This window comes from Anser cygnoides, chromosome 11 (assembly GCF_040182565.1).
Source record: "Anser cygnoides isolate HZ-2024a breed goose chromosome 11, Taihu_goose_T2T_genome, whole genome shotgun sequence".
Lineage (NCBI taxonomy): Eukaryota > Metazoa > Chordata > Aves > Anseriformes > Anatidae > Anser > Anser cygnoides.
Window position 1 is genome coordinate 21,842,382 of NC_089883.1, and position 23,448 is coordinate 21,865,829.

The following is a 23,448-nucleotide window of genomic DNA, read 5'->3' on the forward strand; positions in this document are numbered from 1 at the left end:
TTGTGTGTGTTGTATTACCGGTGATGTGATTTGCTGAGCCATAACCATACAATTAATTGCAACAAGCTTTAACCACACCTTGTGCAAGCAACACAGACGGAGCCAATAAAGAAAGCAGAAAAATGCTTGTTTTCATTACTGTATCCCTAGAAATGAAATCCCACTCCAAGAAAAATAGTGTTAAGACACAGGCAAAACATCTAAAACACCCATCTCTTCTCTCAAATATGAACAGGCTTTTAAAGGGAAGTTTTGAAACCATCAAAAGAAAAATTACTACATTTTCAGTTTAAATTGATAGCTATTTAAGAAACACCTCCTTGTGGTTAATTTAACCTATACTTTCTTTCATCCAGTAGAAGCTTTTTTTTTTGTTGTATCCAACAGAAGAATACATGACAGTTTACTTGATAGTTGATTTGTTTTAATAATTTAAGGTAAGTATTTACACTTTTATTATGAAGAGACATACAGAGGAACAAGGGGGGGTTCTCCAAAATGGAAAGCTCCATTGAAAAACTTGTTTCAAACATTTCTCATTGAGCACTGAAGGAATTTTCACAAGCATTTAAAAAGATTACCACAAGTTAAAGTAGCTTTGTTTTATATAAACACTGCACACTTAATATAAAAATAGATTCTATTTAATAAACATACATAATACACTATAAACAGCTGTGAAAGTGTTATTCCAAAAGTAAACAGAAGTCTGCATTTATATTTCAAGCAATTGCATAGAATTTGTTCATGCAACACTCAAATTCTGTAACATTGATCATGAAACAGTTTTTTCCCCTTTCCTCACACTTACATATATATTTTTTCCTTCAAATGAGGAATCATTGTTATTGGCTCAAGTTAAAAAAAATCAAAACCACTATCTTGCTGAAGAGACTGGGGATCCCATGACATTCTTTTCCAAGTATTTCTTGCAGCATTTTCGTGCATTTGAGTTTGGCAACACGCTGAGCTGTGTGACAGCAGAATTTGATTTGTCAGACCCAAGGAATGAAGTACGCTCTGGATTTGTTTTCATCTGGCCTCTACTGTAAAACTTACTACTGTTTTTCACTTTGAGATTCTTGACACGGCCATTGGTAAGTTCTCTCCAAGTACCACGAACACTTTCATCGACAGTGGAAAAAGATTCTTCACAGGATACAAACTTTGCCTGGACATTCGCATTGGGTTTTTGTTCAGGATGCACCACAGGCATATTACTACTATCCAGACACAGACTTCCATTCACAGAATTCCATTTACTGCAGCTACTTTCATCCCTTCCAGGGATTTTGTGAAAATCTGAGTCTTGAGTTCTTTCAGCTGTAGTTTTCCAGTTTCCACACGATGGTATACATTCATCTTCTTTCAAAACTAATCTTTCATTTTGATTCTTCAGCATGTGATGAGATGGCCCTGAGACACCAAGGCCATCTGTAAGGCTGACTGCATGCATATTTTCTAACTTGACATGAAAGGCAGATGGAGAGGCATTCTGATGTCCTAAATTACTAGTTGCACACAGGAGTGGTTTACTTACATTTATGATGGGGCTGTATTCTTCTCTGCTTCCATCTTCATTTAGATAAAACTCTAACAGATGATCTCTTGTAAAGTCAACCAGATTTTTAGTATTATTCCCATTCTGAATATTTGAAGCATCTGTTTCAGGAAGCATATGTTGTGTTTCAGTCTGCATTGCATCAAATTGCTGTCTCAAGTCACGTGAAACGCACTTATGAACAACTTTATCATTAGCTTTCTCGGTAATACTTTCGCCACAAGATTTGCTTTCCATGCGGTTTAGCCGACTTTGAGATAGGCCATCTCTTTTTGAGTACTCTCCTCTGGTTGGCAGATCAGAATTTAGCAGCAGAGCTACAAGGCCAGGGAAGGAAACAGATTAACGGAAGGAAATGTTAACACTGGAAGAAAAAAAGGGCAGGGGGTTATTTGTTTGTATGCCTTTTTAAATAAAGATTTGTCAGTATTAGCACTGTCAAAATGAGCAGCATATGTTTACATATCTGTTCAGAGGCTTGTCGAGAACCAGTGCATCACCATACGCCTGCCTTTTCATTACTGCATCCATTAAATGTGCATTGTTAAGAAGGAAACAGCTATAAATCGCGACTAACCTGAGCGGGTAGTTTTGCTCTGGGATGTGTGTTGAAGAGGTGTTTCAAGTCCTTTAGCCATTGTAACAAGCTTGCTGGCAGCGTTCATTATTTTCTCCTCAGCTCTGACGAGAATCACAGAACATGAGAAAAAACTAAAAACCAATTCCTTTCAGATTGTACTTGAAAGTATTGCTAGCAAGAGCCAACAAACACTGAGAAGACAATATGTCAGACTGCTCAGCAATTCTCAGGCATCAAGCTCGGCAGTGACCCCGTGCCAGCCTCACCAGACCGGCAGCACTTCAGGCTGCACCACTGATGCTCCAACATAGCCCGAATTGCCAGTGGACTAACAGCATTATGCTAAAATTTACATAGCTCTTTCAAAAATAAATTTCCAAACATGCTTAAGCTTACCCTTCATAGTTCCCATTATCAGTGAGAAGTTGCTGAAGACATGTCAAATAGTATTTCCGCATTTTCCGTGCTGTCTCTTGGCGCGCTCTTAAAACCTCCGCTCTAATCATAGCGGCAGCCCTCTCCTTACTTCCATGGATATAATTAAGCATATCACCTACACAAACACACTTCATTAGCGCTAGTTTAACCCAGGATGGGAAGGGAACAAAAAACAAGCAAACAAAGAGGACATTTGAGCCAGTACCAAATATCAGACACAGGAATTTAATTGGCTCGCTCCGCATCTTCAGCACTATTTCGCCAGCAGAAGAGGCAGGGACCAGAGAGGAATGTTGGCTGGCATATCCAGCACCAGGAATTCTTCCACAGAGGTACAGCTGGCACTCGGGGACCCACTGCCCTCCAGTAAGAGTTGGAGCTGCACTCGAATCCTCTCCTCAGCCAGATGCCTGCTGACTAAGCCAAAAGGGCCAGAAAGCAGGACACAGCACAAGAGAAAAGCAGGTGCTCCCTCACAACAAGTTGCTGGGCTGGCAGCTGCTTTGCGGGAGAAACAAGGTCAGCGCTCCAAATTGCCTTTACCATTTAACAACACATAATGTAGTACTACAAAGAAATTAAGGCAAAACGAGGCTTCGCCCCTCCAAATGAAGCTTGCCCAGCATCATGCCAACAACTCCATTTCTCACATTCACTCCAGCAAGAAAGCAAACAGCAGTTCTTAGGTGACTTGGCTGTCAGACTCCTGTGCGAGCTGGCTCAAGGACGAGGAAGCAACTGAGGGAATTATTTTGCTCTCTTAACATTTTAGCTAAGACTCTAGAACTTAACTCTTAATCTTGCTCACGGTTGTAATGTACAGAGCACGCACTTCTTCCAGCCCTTTCACAGAGCAGCAGGACGTACAGGGTTTTGAGACACCTCCATCGGACAGTGACCTGAAAAGCATACAAGTCACACACCACAATATGAGTAGCTTAGACCTGGTGAGCATCAGCTATTAAATCCCTTAAAAAGATCCCTTTTAAATACCTTGGCGGTGTTCCCAGGTCTCTCAGTTTAGCCTTCACCTCAGAGTTTTTGACAGTTAGAGCTTCAAGAAACTTCTCATTTCCTAGAAAAGCAAGTAACAAACCATAAAACACTGTACTTGCCTACACTCCAGTCAAGTTCAACATCGGACATCACAAAAACTGCTGCCTCTGGTAGAAGAGCTCCAGGTCACAAAGCTTCACCAGACAACATTCAGCTATGGCAGTAACTACCATGCAGAAATCAAACATAACACATTTTAGTAAAGCCTCAATACAAAATCATCTCAGACTAATTGTCACTGGCCCTCAGCACGCAGCCAGCACAGCCAAGCCGTTCTGAACTTCCCTTAGCTGACTCCCAGTGTGAACCTTTGCACCGTGCTGATCTTCAACAGCAATTCCTAAACGTCACACATCACCCACGTGCCCAAAATGAATCTAACCCAACCCGCGTACTTCCAGAGCTCTACTGCGACCTCCTTTTGCTGAGAAAGCATGCGCTGTCTTCAGCTAATTAAACTAACCACATGAGGCTGGAACCCCGTTACAGAATGGGGCGGCAGCACCGATCGAGTCACTGACCCCTCGCAGTCTCAGCAAACTCCCGTCCGCGATCATCTGAGTCTCCACAGAGGTCTCCAAACAGGCAGCAGCAGGAGACTCCTAGGCTGAATTCTCAACTGTTCACTTATTTATTTATTTTCCAAACCAACAGCCAAACAGGGGCTTCTGGAGTCAGCTGAAGGAAACTCTCCCAGCTGGGAAGACTCACATGCGGCTGACTTAAGTTAAGAAACTCACAAAGACTGGGCCACTTCCAGGAGAGCAACGGCTTCTTTCCATAGCCAGGACAGGGAGCTCTAGAGACAGAAGGGCTGCACTGCTTGCATTGTTTGGTGTTTAATAGATGGTTTGTTATTTTGGTGTTGAAGGAATTCAAGCCACATTACAGGCATAAAGCCAAAGGCTCTCTTGGGCTTTCTCACTCGATGTTTTGTGGTTGCACAAGAACTCAAACTAAACAGAAAGCCCCAGAGAGACTTTCATGCCTCCCATGAAGTTTTGCCACAGCTACACAGTCTCTGGCTTAGCCGTAGCACGTGACAGCTTTGAGAACAGCTACAACGCTCAACCATACACAGATTACACAGATTACAAAAGAGAAGGGAACAGGGGAAGGTGAAAGGGAGAAGCATTGCCCAGGCGAGTCACATTTCCTCAACTAAACTCTTCATCAAAACAATCAGAAAAACTACCAGGCCAGGTGAAGTACCATTCCCAATACAACCGTGTCCTTGACATGATGGCAGAATTCCCTGTCTTGTCTAACAGCAGCAGCAGCAGCAGCAGCAAGGAGTACGATTTGGTCGTCAAAGCTCTTGCTGAGTACTTACCCATTTCAAGACAGCATCTAGACCATACCCTGCTCAGCAGTCTCAACACCGGCTTGCTCACGGAACTATCACACCCCAAAGGTTGTCACATTCCTCCATCTACAACGTTAGTCGGAACAGCTACCTCTCCCTCTACCAGCCAGAGGCTCACCAGCCAAGACTGCTACTAACAAGCTTAGTTGGATGGCACAATCTGCCAGAGTGAAAACAAGCCCAATACCTCCATCTGTTCCAGCTCTCTGCAGGGGTGGACATCTTCTCGGCTTTCTTTGTGTTTCTGCCTGCTGACCAATGCCGTACGAAGGAGGTGTTGCCAGGTCTCCAGTTTCTCCTGTGTCTCGGGGCATGCTAGGGTATGCATTTTTATTGACGCTACTCAGTAGCTCTTCATATTTCTGCAATTGAAAAACACCCTCTGAAAACCCAGCACAGAGCCACACAAAGAAGAAATAAAGGCGTGCCACAGCATACTGCTTAATTGCTTTAACTTAGCAGGAATAAAAGCAAGCAACCCAAAGGAGACCAGTAGACCTAGTAATTGCATCCCAGGTGCTTTAGCCCTGCAAAAGAACTGAAGACAGCAGCTCAAATCAGGACATGATGAGTTTTGAACAGGCTCCCAGACTTAAGATGGCAGGTGCACCTCCTTAATTTATCTGTCTCGGTGCTAAAAAGGAATGCTCCTAACCTGCTATTCCTCTTCTTCAAACACTGAGAGTGTTAGAGATATGCTTAGCCTCTTCCTTTTCACTTGCTAGCCGTGCCTTAGCCCTCCCTCACAGGTCTAAAGGACTCTTCCTACCAGTAAACGTAGGTAGGAGTCTGACTTCTCAAAACCCTCTTCTGGTTGGCACTTACCACTTACAGAAAAATTACCTCTTTCCGTTCTTGCTTGTCCTTTTCCAGAATTGTGTGAACTGTTCTTCTGTAGGCTTTCTGTAAGCATGCCTTCAGCTTGCCTTTGCATCGATTATTTAATTGATCGGGAGCATCAGAACACCTGTCCTCCCAGGAACACTTACTAGCTGCGCACTCAACTAGCTCTTCATGGACTTCTTGCAACAAGTGCTCAAGCTCAACCAGAATCTTCTCCTCACAACGACTGATCTCATCCTGAAGTCTCTTCGTTTCCTGAGCCTCCCACTCCCGATGCTTCTGGTCTAGTAACATCTTCATTTCCGCCTCTTTCTGGGCGGAGAGATTGTTCTTCTGCTTTGCAAGATCCTCCTTTGCGGTGGCAAGTACCTCGTTAATCTTGTTTCTGTGGTCATCCAAGAAAAAACGGTAGTCTCTCTCATTCTGCTCTTGTATCCGCAAGATTTCTTCTTGCTTTTCTTTGTTCCACTGAGCACGGGCTCTGGCTAGTTCTGCTTTGATAGCTGCAGGCATTTCTTCTTTCTTTAGCTCCAACTCCTTCCTGAGAGAAACCACCTTTTCCTCCAGTTCTTTCATTCTTGCTCCAGACCTCTCTGTATTCTCATGTTCTTTCTTCCACTTCTCTTCGGCAGCTGAGAGAATCAGGGCTAACTGATCAACATATAAAACAGACCCGATCAACAAACACAGAATTCATATTAAAGCGTAACTGAGTAAATAATTAAGTGTACCTCAAAGTAAAGGAATAGCTCAATACCACCACCCATATGAAAGTGTTTTCAGCTACCTGCTTTGCTGCAGTCCCTTGGTGTTCCCTTTCACATTTTTCTTGTTCCGTCTTTACATTTACTTTATACTCTCTGAGGTCTCTTAATACTTGCAGCCACTTGTCACGAGCTTGGGTTAAAGCTTCCTCTACCTGTAAACAGGTAAAGAGCCTGCTTCAGTCACCATCCCTGGGAACATTTTTATTATTACTTTCACATGGCAGTGAAAGTTGTGCATGGCAGTTACAATGGATCCAGGCAAACTGAACTATTTTTTTGTTACCTGGATGGCAAGGTGTTTACAGTATTTATTTTCCAGTTCTATTTCAAATTCTCTTAAGGCCTCTCCGGAGGACATATTTTCTTTCAGAGCCTTCTCGATCTGCAGCTTCTGATCTGCAATGATCCCTGCTAACTCTTTGAATGAATCATCATCCACTACTGTCACTCTGTCAGTTTGGCTGCCGCAGTCATTGCAGTCAGCTACAGTTCTTCTCATTTCTTCCAGCCTATTTCGCCATTCTCTTTCTATCTCTCCAATGACTTGTTCTATATTCTAAGGAAAAAAATACATATATTTTTAAGACAATCTGCCCATTGTTCAAATATAAACACAGCTGCACTGGCATTTAACAAGCAAAAGTCAGCTTACACTAGTAAGCTTCCCTGATAGCAGAACACCAAAACCATGCTCTGAGAGCACCGAGGTTCTTCCAAGCCACGTCTCTACATTTCTGAAAAGCATCAAAACCTAACGCTTTGAGGCGCTTCTTAGTCAGTGGGTCCCCTCACGCTCTCCCACTCCCCTGCACCCTCCAAATACACACTTCCCACTATCTGTTTGTTAAAGGAGATGATTTTTCTTCCTCCTCCCAGCTTTATTCTGCATGGAAGGAGACAAAAGAAGACGTTCTCAGGATGACCAAATCAAACAGAATACAAAGCATAAACATTCAACACCCAATTAGTGTGGAAAACTCCAGCATGCTGTAGCTGTGATTACGGTCTGTATGCTGCTTTACAAGGTCTAATTTTGCAAAGATCCCAAGCATACGTCATACCTACTGACTTCATCAGAAGCGCCTGAAACAGCAGACCCTTAACAACCACCTCAAATGGCAGAAGCACAATGAGTAAGTCTAGTGTACATACATACAAGTCCTCCTTCTGAAAATAAATTGGTTGCTTCACTTGGTTCATTTGAAATCCCCAGGTAAAAGCTCCATACCTTTTTTTCTTCCTTCTCCCAGTGGACTTTGGCTAACGCGACTTCCTTTTCAACCTGCTCTCCTTTTTCTTTCAGCCACTGCTGCTTTGCTGCTCTCATAGAATCACTGTATTTCTCTTCAAGCTTGCTCCTCAGAAGGTTAAGAGACTCTTCTTTTTCTTCTAGAAGCCATTTCTTGAGCTTGGCCAAAAAAAAAAAAGTGGCAATAATACTAAAAACACACCACGGATGAAGCATTCTCCAACATACAGGATGAAGCATTCTCCAACATACAGCAAATTGCCAAATTGCTCTGGTACAAAGCAATGAGAATGCATGAGATGCACGATGCACTCTCTAGAGCCTGACTTTACCAACAACCCCTAGGACAGGAGATTTAGCTCTCAGAAAGAGGTGTTGTAAGGCACAATATCAGAGGTTACTACAGCCTATTGCTCTAAAGCACATTCTCTTATCTAGCATCCGCATCTCCCAGCACTTTTTCAGCTGCATCTCTTTGCTGTGCTGGACTAAGCAAGACAGCTGACCTCCCTTCAGTCATTCGGCACTCATAGCTTCAGGAAAGCAACGCTCTTAATCAATGCTGCAGACTCCATTCGTTATTACTTAAAAAGAAAAAAAAAAAAACACAGCATTTGCACATCAGGTTTCTACAGGGAGAAGAAAACTTGCACTGTCACTAAGGTCTTTTGGAAACAAGCTCGAGATTGCAATAGCTCACGCTGCTGGCTGAATGGTCTCCAGGAGTCCACTTTATAAGAAGGACAACTGCGGGAAAAGGCATTGCCATTGGAAAGGGTTACTGCCACTGTATGTTAAACCACACAACACAGCAGTAGGCTAACTTAACAATCAATAGGTCACAATGCTTATCTTTCTGATACGGCTGCATCTCTTCCAAGGTTCTGCTCCAGACAAAGTTCAAGCCACTCCTGCACATTACATTTTTAAAACACGATGAACTGAGAGTGGTGTGTAGGTATGTCCAGTAGTACCTTCTCTTCTTTCAGCTGCTGCTCTTGCTCAAATTTCTGCCTTAAAGTAGCTTCCAAGGTGTCCTTCTCACCACAGACCGCTATGTAACATTCCTTCACCGCAGTCATCTCTCTGTTCAGCTCCTCTATGGTAGCCCTTCACAGCACAGATTACTCATTAGCAAACAGTCTTTACACTCACAGGACACTCAGTCTGTTTTAAAAAAGCATAACTGGCACCAAGGGCCAGACAGGAGCGGGAATGCTTCAGGAACAATGACAAAAAAGAAGAAAAAGAAAAGAAAAAGAAAAGCCTTACTTCAGCTGCGAGACCCTCTCTTCGTGACTTTGTAGAAGCTGCTGGTTTTCTGCAGCATACTTCTCGATCAGCTCTTTCTCAAACTGGGCTTTCATATCCTCATGATGGCGCTGATACGTTCTTTCACACCTACAGTTCCAGGAAAGGAAAGGAAAACACTCTTTAGTCCCCCTTGTAAATGGAGTTCTGCTCTTCTTTAAGCAAGAAACCAGATTTCCAGTGCAGACCCCTCCCCACAAACAGCTGGTACACAAACACACATGCAGGATAAAAATATCACAAAAGAAACAAAACAGAGTTAACAGACCTACCTGTCAAGCGCTTCTTGCTTATTCTCATCAAAATCTTGAACAATCTTTCTCATCTGACAGCAGAGATCCAGGTTTGAGTTTTTCAGTTTTTCCTCATTTTCTTTCAGTTCTTCAATAGTCAAAGTATGTTTCTGAACAAAGAGAAGTCAAGTAACAGGCAGGTTTTAAGGAACCTTTTATAATGCAGGCTTTGGCACTTTTTTTTTTTAATGGAATACACAACATTTTTGTCTCACCTGAACTTCTTGCAGCAAAGTTTCATTTTCCTTTCTGAGTCTCCAAACTTCTTCTTTAAGATTATCAAGAACTAACGGATTGGCCACCAAAGGATCATTTGTATTCTTCACTGCCTAAAAGTAAAAAAAACATTATTATGATAACTTTCAAGATTTATATGCTTTGAAAATTGATACTTTAAAAACAGTTACAACTGTTGAATAAGTATTTTACTTAGAGAAACTAAAAAACAAAAAACCCGAAGTAAAGTATTGCCGTGCAAATATAACAGCATCACTGTTATCTTTGAGAAACAGCACTACAAAATTTTTTTTAAAAAGCACGTACTGAACATTGAGCTCAATGAGTGTTGCTATCCAATCAAGAGAGTATGCCTATGAAGCATACTATATTCCTGTCCCACATCCCGGTCACAATGTACAGATTACAAACGCAGAAATTATGAATCCAATCATATTACAGTTGGAATTAATTAAGTGGTCAAGAGGGGCATAGTATCAGTGATTTTTCATGGATCACAGAATGGTTTGCATTAGAAGGGACCTTTAAAGATCATCTAGTCCAACCTGCTGCCATGAGCAGGGACACCTTCCACTAGACCAGGCGGCTCAAATCACAGCACTCTCAGACGTAATAGTTTGATTTTGGGGTGGTCTTGTTTGGAGTTGGATTTCATGATCCTTGTGGGTTCCTTCCAACTCAGGATATTCTGTGACTTCCAAGGATGAGACATCCACAACTTTCTGGGGCAACCTGTTCCAGTGCCTCTCCACCTTCATAAACAGAGAATTTCTTCATTACATCTAACCTCAGTCAACCCTCTTTCCAGTTCAAAACAGTTATCCCTTGTCCTATCACTACATACCCTTGTAAAAAGTCTCTCCATCTTTCTTATGAGCTCCCTTTATGTATTTGGAAGGCTCCAATAAGGTTTCCCTGGAGCCTTCTCTGCTCCAGGCTAGGAATTGCCAGCTCGCTCAGCCCTTCTTCATAGGAGAGGTGCTCCAGGCCTCTGAGCATTTTTGTGGCCCACCCTAACAGGTTCGCATCTTTCTCGTGCTGGGGGCCCCAGAGCTGGATCCAGTACTTCATCCAGTAGTGGAGCAGAGGGGGAGAATCACCTCCTGGGACCTGCTGGCCACACTTTTTATGCAGCCCAGCATATGATTGATCAAATTACGGCGTGAATGCAATGAGAAGGCAATCTATTTAATGTCTCATCCATGATACCATCGGCTTTCTCAAAGAAATTACAAGTCTTTTGGGATAAAGAAAACCTACTTTCTCCAGTGAAATACAGTTCTTGAAGAAAAGCAAAGTGGTTATTAAGTGTTATCAAGCAAATAATCCATCATATCAGAACTGACCTAGTAAGATATATTCTGCCCAAGTTCTGCTATTCAATTCGTTTCTTTTTCACCAAAGATACGAAACAAGACATCATGAAAATGACTATTTTCCTTAAGATCAAAGACAGATCTGCTTAATTGCTGTGACCACAGCTCTCATTAAATTCTTTTACCTGTTTTCATAGTAAGTTTAAATGATGGTTTGGCTTGCTAAAACCCAGTACATCTTTACAAGGACTTAAAAACGTGTAAAAAGAACAAACCTCTGATTCTTTTGATGCTTTTTCTGCTTTCAACAACTGCTTGAATTCCTCTAATGTCTTCTGGCAATCCTTAAGATCATTTTGTAATTGAGTAATCTGGTTTCTCTTCATTTTATTACTGCTCAATAAGCGTTCCAATTCAGCTTTTAATTCTACAATAATTTCGTCTTTAGAGAGTTCTTCGTCCATGCCTCTGTTCTGTATTATACTATTAGGAAAGACATAACCAGATCAGCATTTAAAAGACAAAACACACTTATCTGAAAGGTAGTGCTAGCAGAAGAGCAACTAACAGTACCAGAAATACAGAGGAAAAAAGAATGAAGGAACACAAATACAAAAGCCATATGTTTTCTCATCAAGCTGCAATTAACAGCAGAAAGAACAAACTTTCTGTATGTTTCCACAAAAGATCCATTCTCACATGACAAAGTACTTCAAGACAACTTGATCGGTTGTTTTAAAAACAGCTTGAGCATTAAGTAACTATGTGGAATCTTTGAGCAAATAGGTATCCATGCAATAACCCCTACAACCAGCAAGAAAATCAAGTATTTCCACAGGCAAAGATATGGCTGCTTCTTATTGAGAAATTACGTTACACTCCATATGCAGTTAAATTGCCCAAATATATATACATATATATCATCGAATATATATATATATACACATACACACACACATATATGTATGTTCTCTACTACATTCCAGATTTTACCCACATAGAGCTACAGTTAAAGCAGGGTTCAAGTCTTGAAGAACACCAGGCTATTCTCACATGCCATGCAATGCTGACTAGGCATAGTAAGTGAAAGTCCTCCTTACTTTGCTACACATGTTAAATGCTTTCTAATGTATTCTCATGGCAATTGGTTAAAAAAAAATGGTTAGGGGTGTTGTTTCTTAGCATAGGCTTCTAACTTATACCATGAAGACAAATCTATTTCATTTCTACAACTTCCCCTTCGCTCCAGAAAAACACCAAAAAGGAACAATAACATAGTCCTTATGAAACCTGAAAATTTATTAAAGCAGAAATTAGGTATCTAATTTATGGTATTAGTTCAGTTTCCTATTGCCCAGATTACCTGGCAATACAAGCAGTATTTCAAGTATTTACCAGGAAACCTACATATTGATCCAGTAACACCATCTTTTACTAAAGAAACTGAACTCGCGCATTACTTGCATAATTTCTTGGGGATTTTAGATTTGTCTTTCAGTAAGAATCATTCAATACCTGCAGAACCTTGAGTTTTTCTGGGTGATTTTTTTAATTCCCAAATCTACACAGGAATCACTGAGGTTTGTATGCAGCTCTCCACCTGCATCATTCAAAAATACTCCATATTTGGCAGCAGATTCATAAAAAGTTATTTCTTCTTTCAGTTCCATTAATTCTTCCTTAAAGTAAGAGACAGAAAAAATGATACTCAAAGAAACTACAAGTAAACATATTAAGACCATGGTAACTCTTCTACAGAAAACAAATACATGGAGCTATTCTTTCTAAATATTACCTAATTATTATTCATTACTTGAATGATCTAGCTTTAGGTGGTGTTTTTTTTACACCATTATTGTTAATACCTCTAGCAATGCATATGTTAAGACTACAAATTAATTAGGTAATATTTTCTGTCAATTAGTACATACTATTGTTTCTTTCACAGTTGATACATGAAACGATTATTTTTTCTTCCCTCCTGACACCCTGTTGTCATCCATTTTATTATACCAGAAACATATATAGCTTATTACTCTAGCACATACTAGGATTCATTACTTCAAGATGATAGATTTAGACAAGTCAAATACCTGAGCTGAACTGGAAAAACAGATTTTCACTGATATTTTAGAGGACTCCCTAGCATTCCCTCTTGTTGGCAAAAGGTAAGGTTCAGAAGGTAATAACTCCAAACATCCGTATAGGCCCCCTATATGATATCCAGCACACTGAATTTACATTCTTTTTTCAGAAGCAAGTTAGACAGATGTATGATATGATTTGTGCTGATATACTCCCCCACGTTTTAATTACAAAAATAAAAAATAGAGTTCCAGACATAATACTGGGAGATAAAGTAGTAGGTAGTTGTTTACTGAAGGGAGTTGTGCTAGCTTCCCCAACAAATGAATAAGAATTTCAACTACCAACCTGTTAGCTATAACGCCCTTCCCTCTAAAATCCAAACCAAATTAAAATCAAACTAAACATTACATATTTTATAAAATAAATTAACCTGCAAAGCCTTGTTCATGTTATTGCTTATCATATGCGCAGACTGAGCTTGTTGCAGCTGAAACCGTAACTGATTTGTCTCCTGTATTGAGCCTATTGCAAGGGGGGAAAAAAGGAGAGAGAAGGTAAATCGAAAACTTGCAAGAAAGACTATGCAATCTGAAAAAAGATCACTGTTAAAAATAGCCACGTTGACTCTGGTAGTAAGTGTTACTCTTTCTCTTTCCCTGAACTCGCTAATACAAAATACAAAGAACAAAGGCAAGAATACTTCTCACTATATCAAACAGGTGAACTTGGATTACTACAGTTCTCCAATTTAAACAGCAATTTGTTTTAAACTTTGGGAACTATGGTAACTCTGTTTTTTCAAAAATTTTATAGTCACTTTAAAATTAATGACATCAGGAACAAGATTTGCCAGATGTTTGGTGTACCAGGAAGTTAGCAAAAACAGGACCATCTTAGAAAACAGGCCACTTTCACTTCCTCCACAGGCAAGGAGTTTAGCTTTATGAGTTTGCAAATTTATTATTGGTCTAAGGCATTTGATAAATATAGCATGGAGAAAAGTCATGGTGATTGGACAATTGGCAGCTATATCTTAAATATCATATGTATTACTTATTTGCTACATAGTACAGATCTAATAAGATTTTTCTCCTCCTTTCTCACTACCAGGCTCTCTCTAGAGACTTTTCTTCTAGACTACCACAGTTCTCAAGCAGAACACACACTTAATCCAGGATCCATTAAGAAAGACATTTTATTTACTTAAGATGTTTGGATTCTAAGAAAGGACATACCTAACTATTAGAAGACTTCAGTGTCTAAAGGTAGGCACAAGTCCCATACAAAAATCAGCAAAAAATCCCACACACTATTGCTACTGATATAAATTCTCAAGAACCAGTCTCCGTCCACAAAAGCAATTATTTTCAAATTCAAATCTCTCAGATTTGAATTTTGAATGGCAATTCAGGGTTGTTTTTTTACTGTACAAGAAAACAGCAAAGCTCTGCTTCTCAAAGACCTATCTATTGAAAACCACTTTATGTCTGTTTATACTGAAACTTCACAAAATTAGGAGCTTTAATTCTGCTACTGCTGTATTTAAATTGTTGGTTTCCTATTTCAATAGGAACACAGATTTGCAGTTTCATACTTCAGAAAACTTGAGTCATATCTGCAAGAAAAGATAAGGTATGAGTACAAGGCTGACCTGTTTGCAGTAAGTTTGCACACTGCTTTTGGCTTTCTTCTAGACTTCTTGTCAATCTATTTATTATTTCAGTTTTTTCACATTTGGTTTCTTCAAGCATTTTCTCAAGTTGCTTAATGTGCTCTCCTAGATTTTTGCAGAGTTCTTTCTAGGAAGAAACATTATTTTTATTCATGTTATAAACATCTACCCATCCAGGACAGCTCCAGATACAGAGAAAGAGGCAACACACAAAAGACGTGAGAAAAAAAATATCAGTCCTAAGGGGAAAGAAAGGCCAGCCAAATTAACCACAGCAGAAATGCTATCCTTGGCTGACAAGTCATCTCTTACAGCATCTAAGTTTTCACTAAGAGACAGTAAGTATACCCATATATAAACATACATGGATGTGAACCATTTTGTGCTTCCTAGAGCAGTTCGTTTTCGACATGTCGGATAGGCCCTGCAATTAGTGACGTATACTTAGCTCACTGCAGAGAAATCAAGCCTTCACATTATTTACCTTAAGCCTGAGCTTAAATCATCTTGTGTCTACTGAGCTTAAGACAAGCTAGTAAGTTTCAATGCTCCCACAAGAGGAATTGTAGTTTTTTACACGATATTAAAGTAGACATTCATCTAGCACTGCTTAGCTAGGTGTAAAGATGAGGTATTCTATTTCCTTCTGACTTTTCTATTTTCTTTTAAAATCAGGAGTTCTCCCTCTAAAGACCCCAAACATAACACCATAAAAACATTTTTTTTTTAGTAGTTGTATAAGCAGTGCTAAAAAGTAGTGCTTAAAGACAGAAATTTAGCAGTGTTTTCTCATTTGCAAAGATGATTCAATTCAAACATACAGCCCATTTATTTTTATGCATATTTATGTTACGACAAAAAATTATAGAAAGTTCTTTAATTCTATTTCTTTCATGGGAAAGAAGATGACAATTTGTCAAGGTCTGCCGACAGTACATTGTTTAAATATATTAAATAGCATGATGGACTCTTATGACATAAGAGGTAGAGTAAGTTGTATAACTATGTGACACAAGGTTAATTCTTTTCTTTCCCGGAGAGATTCCTAGGTAGTCAATTCAAGAAAAGTTGCTCACAGAATGAAAGCTCAAGAGGGATGCTAAAACACTGAATTCTTGCCTCCTCCAGTAAAACAGAGCCTCTTTTGCATCTGCTATATTAACAGTTTCAAGTTGCAACTGCCTGGAGATGTTTACAAACACATACACATAGACTTCATAATATTGAGACTTACATAGAATCTTCTTCCCATTCAGCAAACACCTTCCATAAGGAGTTATTTGGATTATAGGCCAAGAAGTGCGGTTTTGGAAATGTGGAGTTCTGCAGCTTCTGCCGCAAAGTACTCAGTGTCCTATAACAATTTCTCACCTGCTCTTGGAGTGCAGATTTTGTAGCATCAAGGTTCTGCTCTAATGACAATACTTGCTTTTCATGCTTCTGCTTGAGTGCTGAAATAATGGCGTCATGCTGTTCTCTGGCTCGCTGAAGGGCATCTGATCGCTGAAGTTCTAGCAGCTGCTTCTGCATGCTTTCCATGGCTACCTCTGCCACTTTGGATTGCTTCAATATCTGTATGAAGAGTATTAGAGTAGCTCCCAATTACATTTATTTCACCTTTGCTCCAATATTCTGTATGTCAAATCAGTTTTTCATGCAAGAGTTGCTAAAAATCCTCAGATACTGCCTGGATTTTAATACAAGTTATTTTTCCACCAATACATTCCATTCATTCACCATATATTCATGCTTCTGCAAGGATTATGAACAGTGTGCTGTGAGATTAGCAATGATATTTAATGCAAATGCACTACAAATATCCTGTATAGATCTTCTACAATAAACAGTTTAAAAATATTTATAGTACCTGCTCTTCCTTGGCAGTAAGAGTCTGAATTTGAGTCTCAAGTGCCTTTATTTGACCTTCAAGATGCACTTCCCGTTCTTTTCCATTCTGATAGAGTTTTTGAGATTCAAGAAGGCTAACAGCCAAACCATCCTTTTCATCTGCAGTGAGAAACATAGTAATTGCGTGAGAAACACAACCACACACACAGCAACTACATGGAACATGACTGTTCAGTATCCTTGCTCTACAGAACTATTCTGTGAGCCCTCTGTCTCATACTATAGGCAACAAGCAGAAAACAGAACACAGAGGTTCATTTAGTCTCCATCTAGCAACCACTTTCTTCCTCTGATAGCTGGAAGCACTCTGATACGTTGTACCCTCAGAAGTCAGGTGGAAACCGTCCTGTTAGCACTCAGAACTATCATCATCCCTTAACACTTCTTAAGGGAGAAATAAAATAATTCCCCCACAGAAACAGTCAAGACATCAAAGTGGTTGACAAATAAAGTCTTCTCTCTCCTGCACTCTAAAAATTACATTCTTAATTCTATAAGATCTTAGCATGTTTCTGTAAGAAAACAAGAGAACAAGACAACCACTAATCTCCACTATAGCTCTGATCACTTCGGAAGGCACATTTCTCCTGTTCTTTGTTGTTGTTGTTTCTTTGTACTTTTAGCACATTACTTTTGCAAACTTCTCATTTTTCTGAGAATTTCTGATGCCAAACACATGGGAACTCTGAAGTACAATGGTAGTCTTGAGAAACAACGCATTATAAGTTCAGACAGTTACGCAGCCAAGCACTAATGAAGGGAATTTTCTTTAAAATAGTGTTGTGCGAGAGGGTTAGGTCCCCATAATCCTGAGTTGAGTTTGTAAACATGATCAATACTTGCAGAGACACTATGTAAATCATAGTTGCTAGATATAATAAATAAGTTCACTATAAAAAAGTTGCTAGATATGGATAAAAGCTAAAAATCAGAGATCAGTACAATATTTTACCTTTGACCATTGAAAGCTGATGACTCAGATACCTAATCTGCTGTGCACTCTTTTCTAGCTTTTCATTAAGTTCTTCCAGTTGTCTTTCTCTTGCTTTATTTAGAGCTCGAAGCTGAAGAATCTGCATATTCTCTGAAGAATCTGCCAAATTTCAAATACAGTATTCTGACAAGTCAGCACAGTCAATGAGCCAACCAAGTTGTGACCATAAGTAATTATTGCCCCAAGGTATTTCTTCCACGTAGTGCCAAATTCAATGTTAGTTCACAGCAGTATATCATGTTTTATACACGTTTGATTCACATCACCTGAGTTGCTCTGTTAGGTTTGAATTTCTTTGTTAGCACCTACAATTCTCCAGCCATCAATAACAACAAACCCAGAAAAATGTTTGCATGATGTGAATTCATGCCCAGTTTAGTGGCAACTGTAAATTTTCAAGATGGCCAACAAGCAAAGTAGTTCTGTCATTTTAAGTGGACTTAGCAGAAAAGCCTCAATCTGGTGTCGATCAACGCATGACTCATACGGTACAGCACTTCATTATTTTCCAGTATTATCAAGACATAGAGCACCAGCACAACTTGAGATCAAGCCATCAGAAGGATGAAATGTGTTGTTTTTTGTTCTTGGTCTTTTTTGTTCTTGTTGTTCAGTCTCACCAGTCAAAACTACATTTAAGTTGTCTGAAATTCAAATACCCCAAAGAAAAGCTGATTTCTAAATAAAGAGGAAAAAATCAAATAAAAATAGGCTATCCCAATATAAGTCCAGAACAAAATAAAAGATCATATATATACACACATATCTCAAAATACTGCTAGCTGTTCTCTAAAATTTACTGAAACCAACAGGTTTTCTGCTGATGATTTCCCATGGACTTTTCACACAAGCTTATTTCAAGTCTAAATAAGAAGCACTTACTTTCATCATTGCCCAAGAATTCATTCTGCAAATCTTCAAACATTTCATTTCTTCTCATTCCTTCCGAGGTTACTGGAATTTTTTGGTGAATTCCATTTTGGTATGGTTTATATGTTACTTTGTAAGTTTCCGCTGACTGGCCGCTAACAACTTCAGATGCAATGAACTGCTGTTTTGACAATATATAAGAACAAAGAAATGAAAGCTACAACTGTAGTTTTCCATCAATGAAAATATTTTTCCTTTTTGCTTTACAGGCTGACATTAAAAGCAGCTCTATTAACTCCTCTTCCTATTTTCAGGCTCCAATTCAGCACACATCATTCAACTGAGATGGAAATTTCAATGAAGGTTTCTGCTTTAGCAGATTGGTGAGGCATCAGCTTCAAAGTCATCACACACTTAAGTGCATCACATTCATTCTACCTCATGGACTTTTAGCTAGCCAAAAAGAGCAATAAAAAAATAACACAAACACACACACACAAATCTAGATATCTAATGCTTTCTTGTTTTCATACACAAAATTAATTACAGAAGCCTCCCATTGCTGTTTTAACTGATAACAACAGACTGAAAACATTTGGAAATATTACTACCAGCAGCTAAAGACCTATGAAAATTTTCACAAGGACAGAAAAATACACAAGCTTCTGAAATACCTTAAGATGTTCCTTTGAAGCATCTGGAAAGTTTATTATTTTACTTTGTTGACAGTTAAATTCTGGTTTATGGCCATTTGTATACTGTCTAAAGTTTTCAGGAAGATGATACAAATTGTTCTGTTGGTAGCACCTTGGACCATTAAACCCATCTCTACCAAGAAAGACATTATCTGGATCCTCTTGACTGTTCTGGCCACAGTAATCTTCTTTAGCATCATATAAACGTTTCTTCTCTTCATTATGTAGGCCATTCCAATTCTTGGCACGTTTTTCAGCATGATCATCTTGCTGGTCACACAGAAATTGCTCAGGATACAGATTTTGTCCTTCCTTATAATTCTATAAATGAATAAGGGGTTTAGAATTTGCTCTCTGAAAACTCAGATTTTTCTTTGTGGAGTTACCAGCCCTCAAGGTCAAAATACTTCAGATAAATAGCAAAGTATGCCACCAACATAAGAACTCCTCTAGTGAATTCAGAGAATATTTAGCATGTTACTACTGACAAGCAGTTCCTACTCATTACACCTCTATTTAGACAAACTTACGTTTTGAGGATCAACGATATCAACGATCAATGGATGATCATTCCACCGTCCATCAGGCTTCTGAGGCTCAACTGATCTAGAGAAAGAGAAGACGCTTACCTAGGGTACTCACGACCTCAATCAAGCAAAACAAACAAACAAACAAAAAACTACTTCATTAAAGTAACTGGCATCTACTTTATTTCTCAAAGAGCCCCTGCCATACTGCCTACTGCAGTACAGCACGCCTTTTACGTGGATTACTCTCATTTACCCCATCAGCTGAGATTTGGCTCTGCTCTCAACAGCACAACTTAAGTAAGAATAACAAAAAATAAAGTACAAAGGGACTTACTGCTCCTCACTCTCGTGAATGCTACAGTCTGAATAGCTGGAGAGCTGGTCTCCACTGTCCTCCAGCATATCATGGGGAAGGTCTGTCAAGAGTTGTTGCAGCTGAAGCAGAACAAACCATATGCATTAGACGCTTTTCAAAAGAACCCATAGGACTTCATGCAAAGACAGGCAGACACAGATGAAAGAGGCCACTTGCACAAAACCCTGACTTTCTTCCTCCATTGAAAAGGACATCATTCCTTGACAACACTGGAATTCACAGAGATTTGCACCACGCAATGCTTAAGAGACTACAGTTACCAACCTAGGAATTTTTCTGGGAAAATCCTGTGACAAAAAGAACCACACCCAGAACAGTTAAGGGAGAGGCTACTGGACAGATGTGTCCTAGGATAATCTGTTACTTATCATGCTGAGATTTCTCCTCCCTATACACCAGGTAAGAGGTACTGGACATTCAAAACCTGCTCTTACTGAGAGAAATACACATGTAAAAAAACATTTCCTTACTCTTAGAAACTCATGTGCTTCAGTTTGTGCTCATTGCCTCTTGTTCTGTCACTGGGCAGCACTAAGAGCGCGGCTATGTCTTCTTTACACCTTCCCTTCAGGTATTTACGAACACTGATGAGATCTTTCTCATCCAAAACTTTCTCATCCAAAACTTTCCCAAACTTTCTCCTCTCCAGGCTGAACACTCTGCTCCCAGCATTTCCTCACAGGGGAGCTGCTTCTCTCAACTCCCTGAACAACATTCTTTATCTGAGTAGAATGTTTTGGATCTGAAGTAAGGTTCTCTACTATATTTGCAATAGCAACTTTACAAGTTATGCATCTATTGTTCTGCTACATGTTTTTGTGAATTTGTCTTTACATTACCTATGCTAAAGAAAGGGATACCTTAAGCAGATCTCAGGGAAGTTACCTCATGTGAACATGATTTACCAACCCACACAAAACCACTCTGCACATTCATATCAAATGCACATTTTTGCTAGTTTCCTTTATGAAACAAAGAGTATAGAAACACCTAAAATATTTCCACTAAAAAAAAAGGAATATATTTTTCTAGGTATTAGAGTATCTATTTTATAATCAGTAGCTTATAAAAGTGGTTCCTTGTTCTTTTCTGGGCTAAGTAGATTGTCATAGAGAGCAACAGTTTTCTTTCATAAATAATTACAGTAAGTATAAAAGCTGTAAAAAAAAAAGACCAGAAAAAGTAAGTGACTGCACCTTTTGGCACTCTATCTACTGCCTCAGCAACAGATCACAGACTTTCAGCCTCTACATATGCCATTGCTTAAAATGCACCATCTTATCATCTCATACTTTATATGCTGCTTTTGCAAAAGTCTGTACCCTGTGTTTTGCTCATATCAAAGAGAATATAAATCTAAACCAAAATGGTGGTACACTAGTTATGAAAACCTTCACATAAACTTTCTTTTTTTTTCAACCTCTTGTTCTCTTGCATAGTCCTCTTGGTCATAGTCTTCTTCATCATGTTGAGTTTGTAGAGCTCCACTATCAAAGTCAAGGGACATCGTGGTCTAGCAGTGTTTTTGGGCATCCAGCAAAGCCTATCACAAGACAAGAAAACATCATACACGAGTAAAAGTAGGGAGGAAGAAGGTGTATACCGTAAAGTACCACGCTCCCTTCCTAAATTAAGGAACCAAACACGAATATTTTTGGCGCAAACGCTGCAAGTTATCTGTGTGGTTCGCTTGAGTGACTTTTTGTTTCTAGGTGAGAGGGGTATTTTTCGTTTCTAAGCACCTTCTAGGTGACGCCATGAAACGACGCCAACTCGCGTAAGGCGCGGTACCTCACTTGGTGCCCTAACGCTGCGTTACAGGAGCCCTGCGGTGACGACCACGGCCCCTTCCCGCCTTGCCCCGCATGGAGCTGTGAGAACACAAGCGCCGGGCCGGCTCCCCACCGAGCTGTGTGACGACGAGGCTCTGCCTCCCGGGAGCTCGCTCACCCCCGCCGGCAGCGCCCTCCTCACGGCACCGGGAGCAGCGCGGGGCGGCGACAGCCTCAGACCCGTCCCCTCAGCGCGGCCCCCGCCGGCCATACCCGCCGGCCATACCCGCCGGCCATACCCGCCGGCCATACCCGCCGGCCATACCCGCCGGCCATACCCGCCGGCCATACCCGCCGGCCATACCCGCCGGCCATACCCGCCGGCCATACCCGCCGGCCATACCCGCCGGCCATACCCGCCGGCCATACCCGCCGGCCATACCCGCCGGGCCTCACAGCCGCCGCCAGCCCCGCCGCTCTTCCGCGTGACAACCTGCCATGCGCCCTCCGCCTCGACTGACAGGCGAGCGGGCCAATCACCGCCAGGCTGCGCAGGAAGGAGGCGGGCACACGCGCCCGCCCCCAGTAGAGTTGGGCTGCGCCGCAGAGCTCCCGCCCCGCTCGTTCGAAAGCAGGCGCGGAAGGAGGCGGGAAGGAGGACGGCGCGCCGATTGGCTACGCGGTCGGCCAATGGCTCGTGGCGGTTTGCGGAGGGGGCGGGGCTTTTGCGGTGCGCGCGCGCGTGGTGCGGGGCTTTGGGGGGGGGGCCGGGCGCCATCTCGCAGCGAGCCGGGGTGGTTGCCTGGCAACGCGCCATGGCGTCGCCGGAGCGCAGCTCCCGGAGCCTCCAGGCAGGCCCAACGGCGCTATCGCGACTTATGTCGTGACGGCAGCGCAGCCCCGAGGGGGGATCTGGAGGGCCTGTCGTCGTCCCGCTCCTTGCACGGGCGTGCCAGAGCCGTCCTCTGGCCGTGCCCGCGCCCACAGAGCGCGGCGGGCACAAGATGGCCGCGGCGCCCGGCGGGGGGAGCAGGCCCCTGCCCCCCCAAGCCCCAGCCGGGGGGCCTGTGTGGGCTCCCAGGCTTCCCAGTATTGTAATCTGCTTCAAATAAAATAAAATAAAATAATAAAATAAAGTTTCTGGGCTCCCAAACTCCTTCCACAGAATAGCCTGTAGCAAACATTCAGAAAAAAAAAAATCAGGAAGGTTTCTCAAACAATGAGCGTTTGTTCAGTGATGAGGAAGATATGTAACAGCTCCATCTGGTGACAGCCTCAGCTCTAAAAGTGCTTCCTGCCCTAGCAGCTGAAAATGGAAGTTCTGGTTGGAGAGAGGCGATTGAATCATTTGTTGTAATGTTTTTATTCATGGGAGCAAACAGATACGTGTGATAATGCGTTTCAGTGAAATTTCTAGGCGCCTTGAAAAAGAATTAACATGCTAAGCCTTGTAAATGTGGCAAAATTTCCCACAGCATTCTCCTCAAGAAACTGGCTGCTCGGGGCTTGGACTGGCGTATGCTTCG

At 41.1% G+C, this 23,448-nt stretch overlaps 1 protein-coding gene across 7 annotated transcripts; it reads right to left on the bottom strand.

The window, feature by feature from the left end:
* Positions 1-402: 402 nt before the first annotated feature.
* Positions 403-22,501, bottom strand: CEP152 (centrosomal protein 152). Of its 7 annotated transcripts, none has more exons than XM_048052375.2 (27): positions 22,365-22,501; positions 21,571-21,693; positions 20,109-20,209; positions 19,775-19,850; positions 19,224-19,565; positions 18,562-18,727; positions 17,638-17,778; positions 16,645-16,784; positions 16,149-16,349; positions 14,757-14,904; positions 13,536-13,627; positions 12,533-12,696; positions 11,293-11,500; positions 9,680-9,793; positions 9,444-9,574; positions 9,133-9,261; positions 8,835-8,970; positions 7,840-8,019; positions 6,895-7,167; positions 6,632-6,763; positions 5,845-6,495; positions 5,189-5,363; positions 3,573-3,654; positions 3,372-3,478; positions 2,538-2,694; positions 2,139-2,242; positions 403-1,878 (listed from the first exon to the last, which is right to left on the bottom strand). In XM_048052375.2, exons 2-27 carry the CDS (start codon positions 21,655-21,657, stop codon positions 878-880), a joined length of 5,238 nt encoding a protein of 1,745 aa, XP_047908332.2. In that variant the 5' UTR covers positions 21,658-21,693; positions 22,365-22,501; the 3' UTR covers positions 403-877. The 7 variants fall into 7 exon arrangements, with proteins under 7 accessions (XP_047908332.2, XP_047908329.2, XP_047908330.2 ...); XM_048052372.2 differs by having other exon boundaries at positions 18,562-18,730; XM_048052373.2 differs by having other exon boundaries at positions 18,562-18,730; positions 22,352-22,437.
* Positions 22,502-23,448: the final 947 nt, after the last annotated feature.

Coding starts and splice junctions, on each gene's coding strand:
- CEP152 (XM_048052372.2), bottom strand. CDS start 21,657: ATGTCCCTTGACTTTGATAGTGGAGCTCTACAAACTCAACATGATGAA. Junction 18,731..19,223: donor CTTCAAAGGAACATCTTAAG/GTATTTCAGAAG, acceptor TTGTCAAAACAG/CAGTTCATTGCATCTGAAGT. Junction 3,479..3,572: donor GACCTGGGAACACCGCCAAG/GTATTTAAAAGG, acceptor TATGCTTTTCAG/GTCACTGTCCGATGGAGGTG.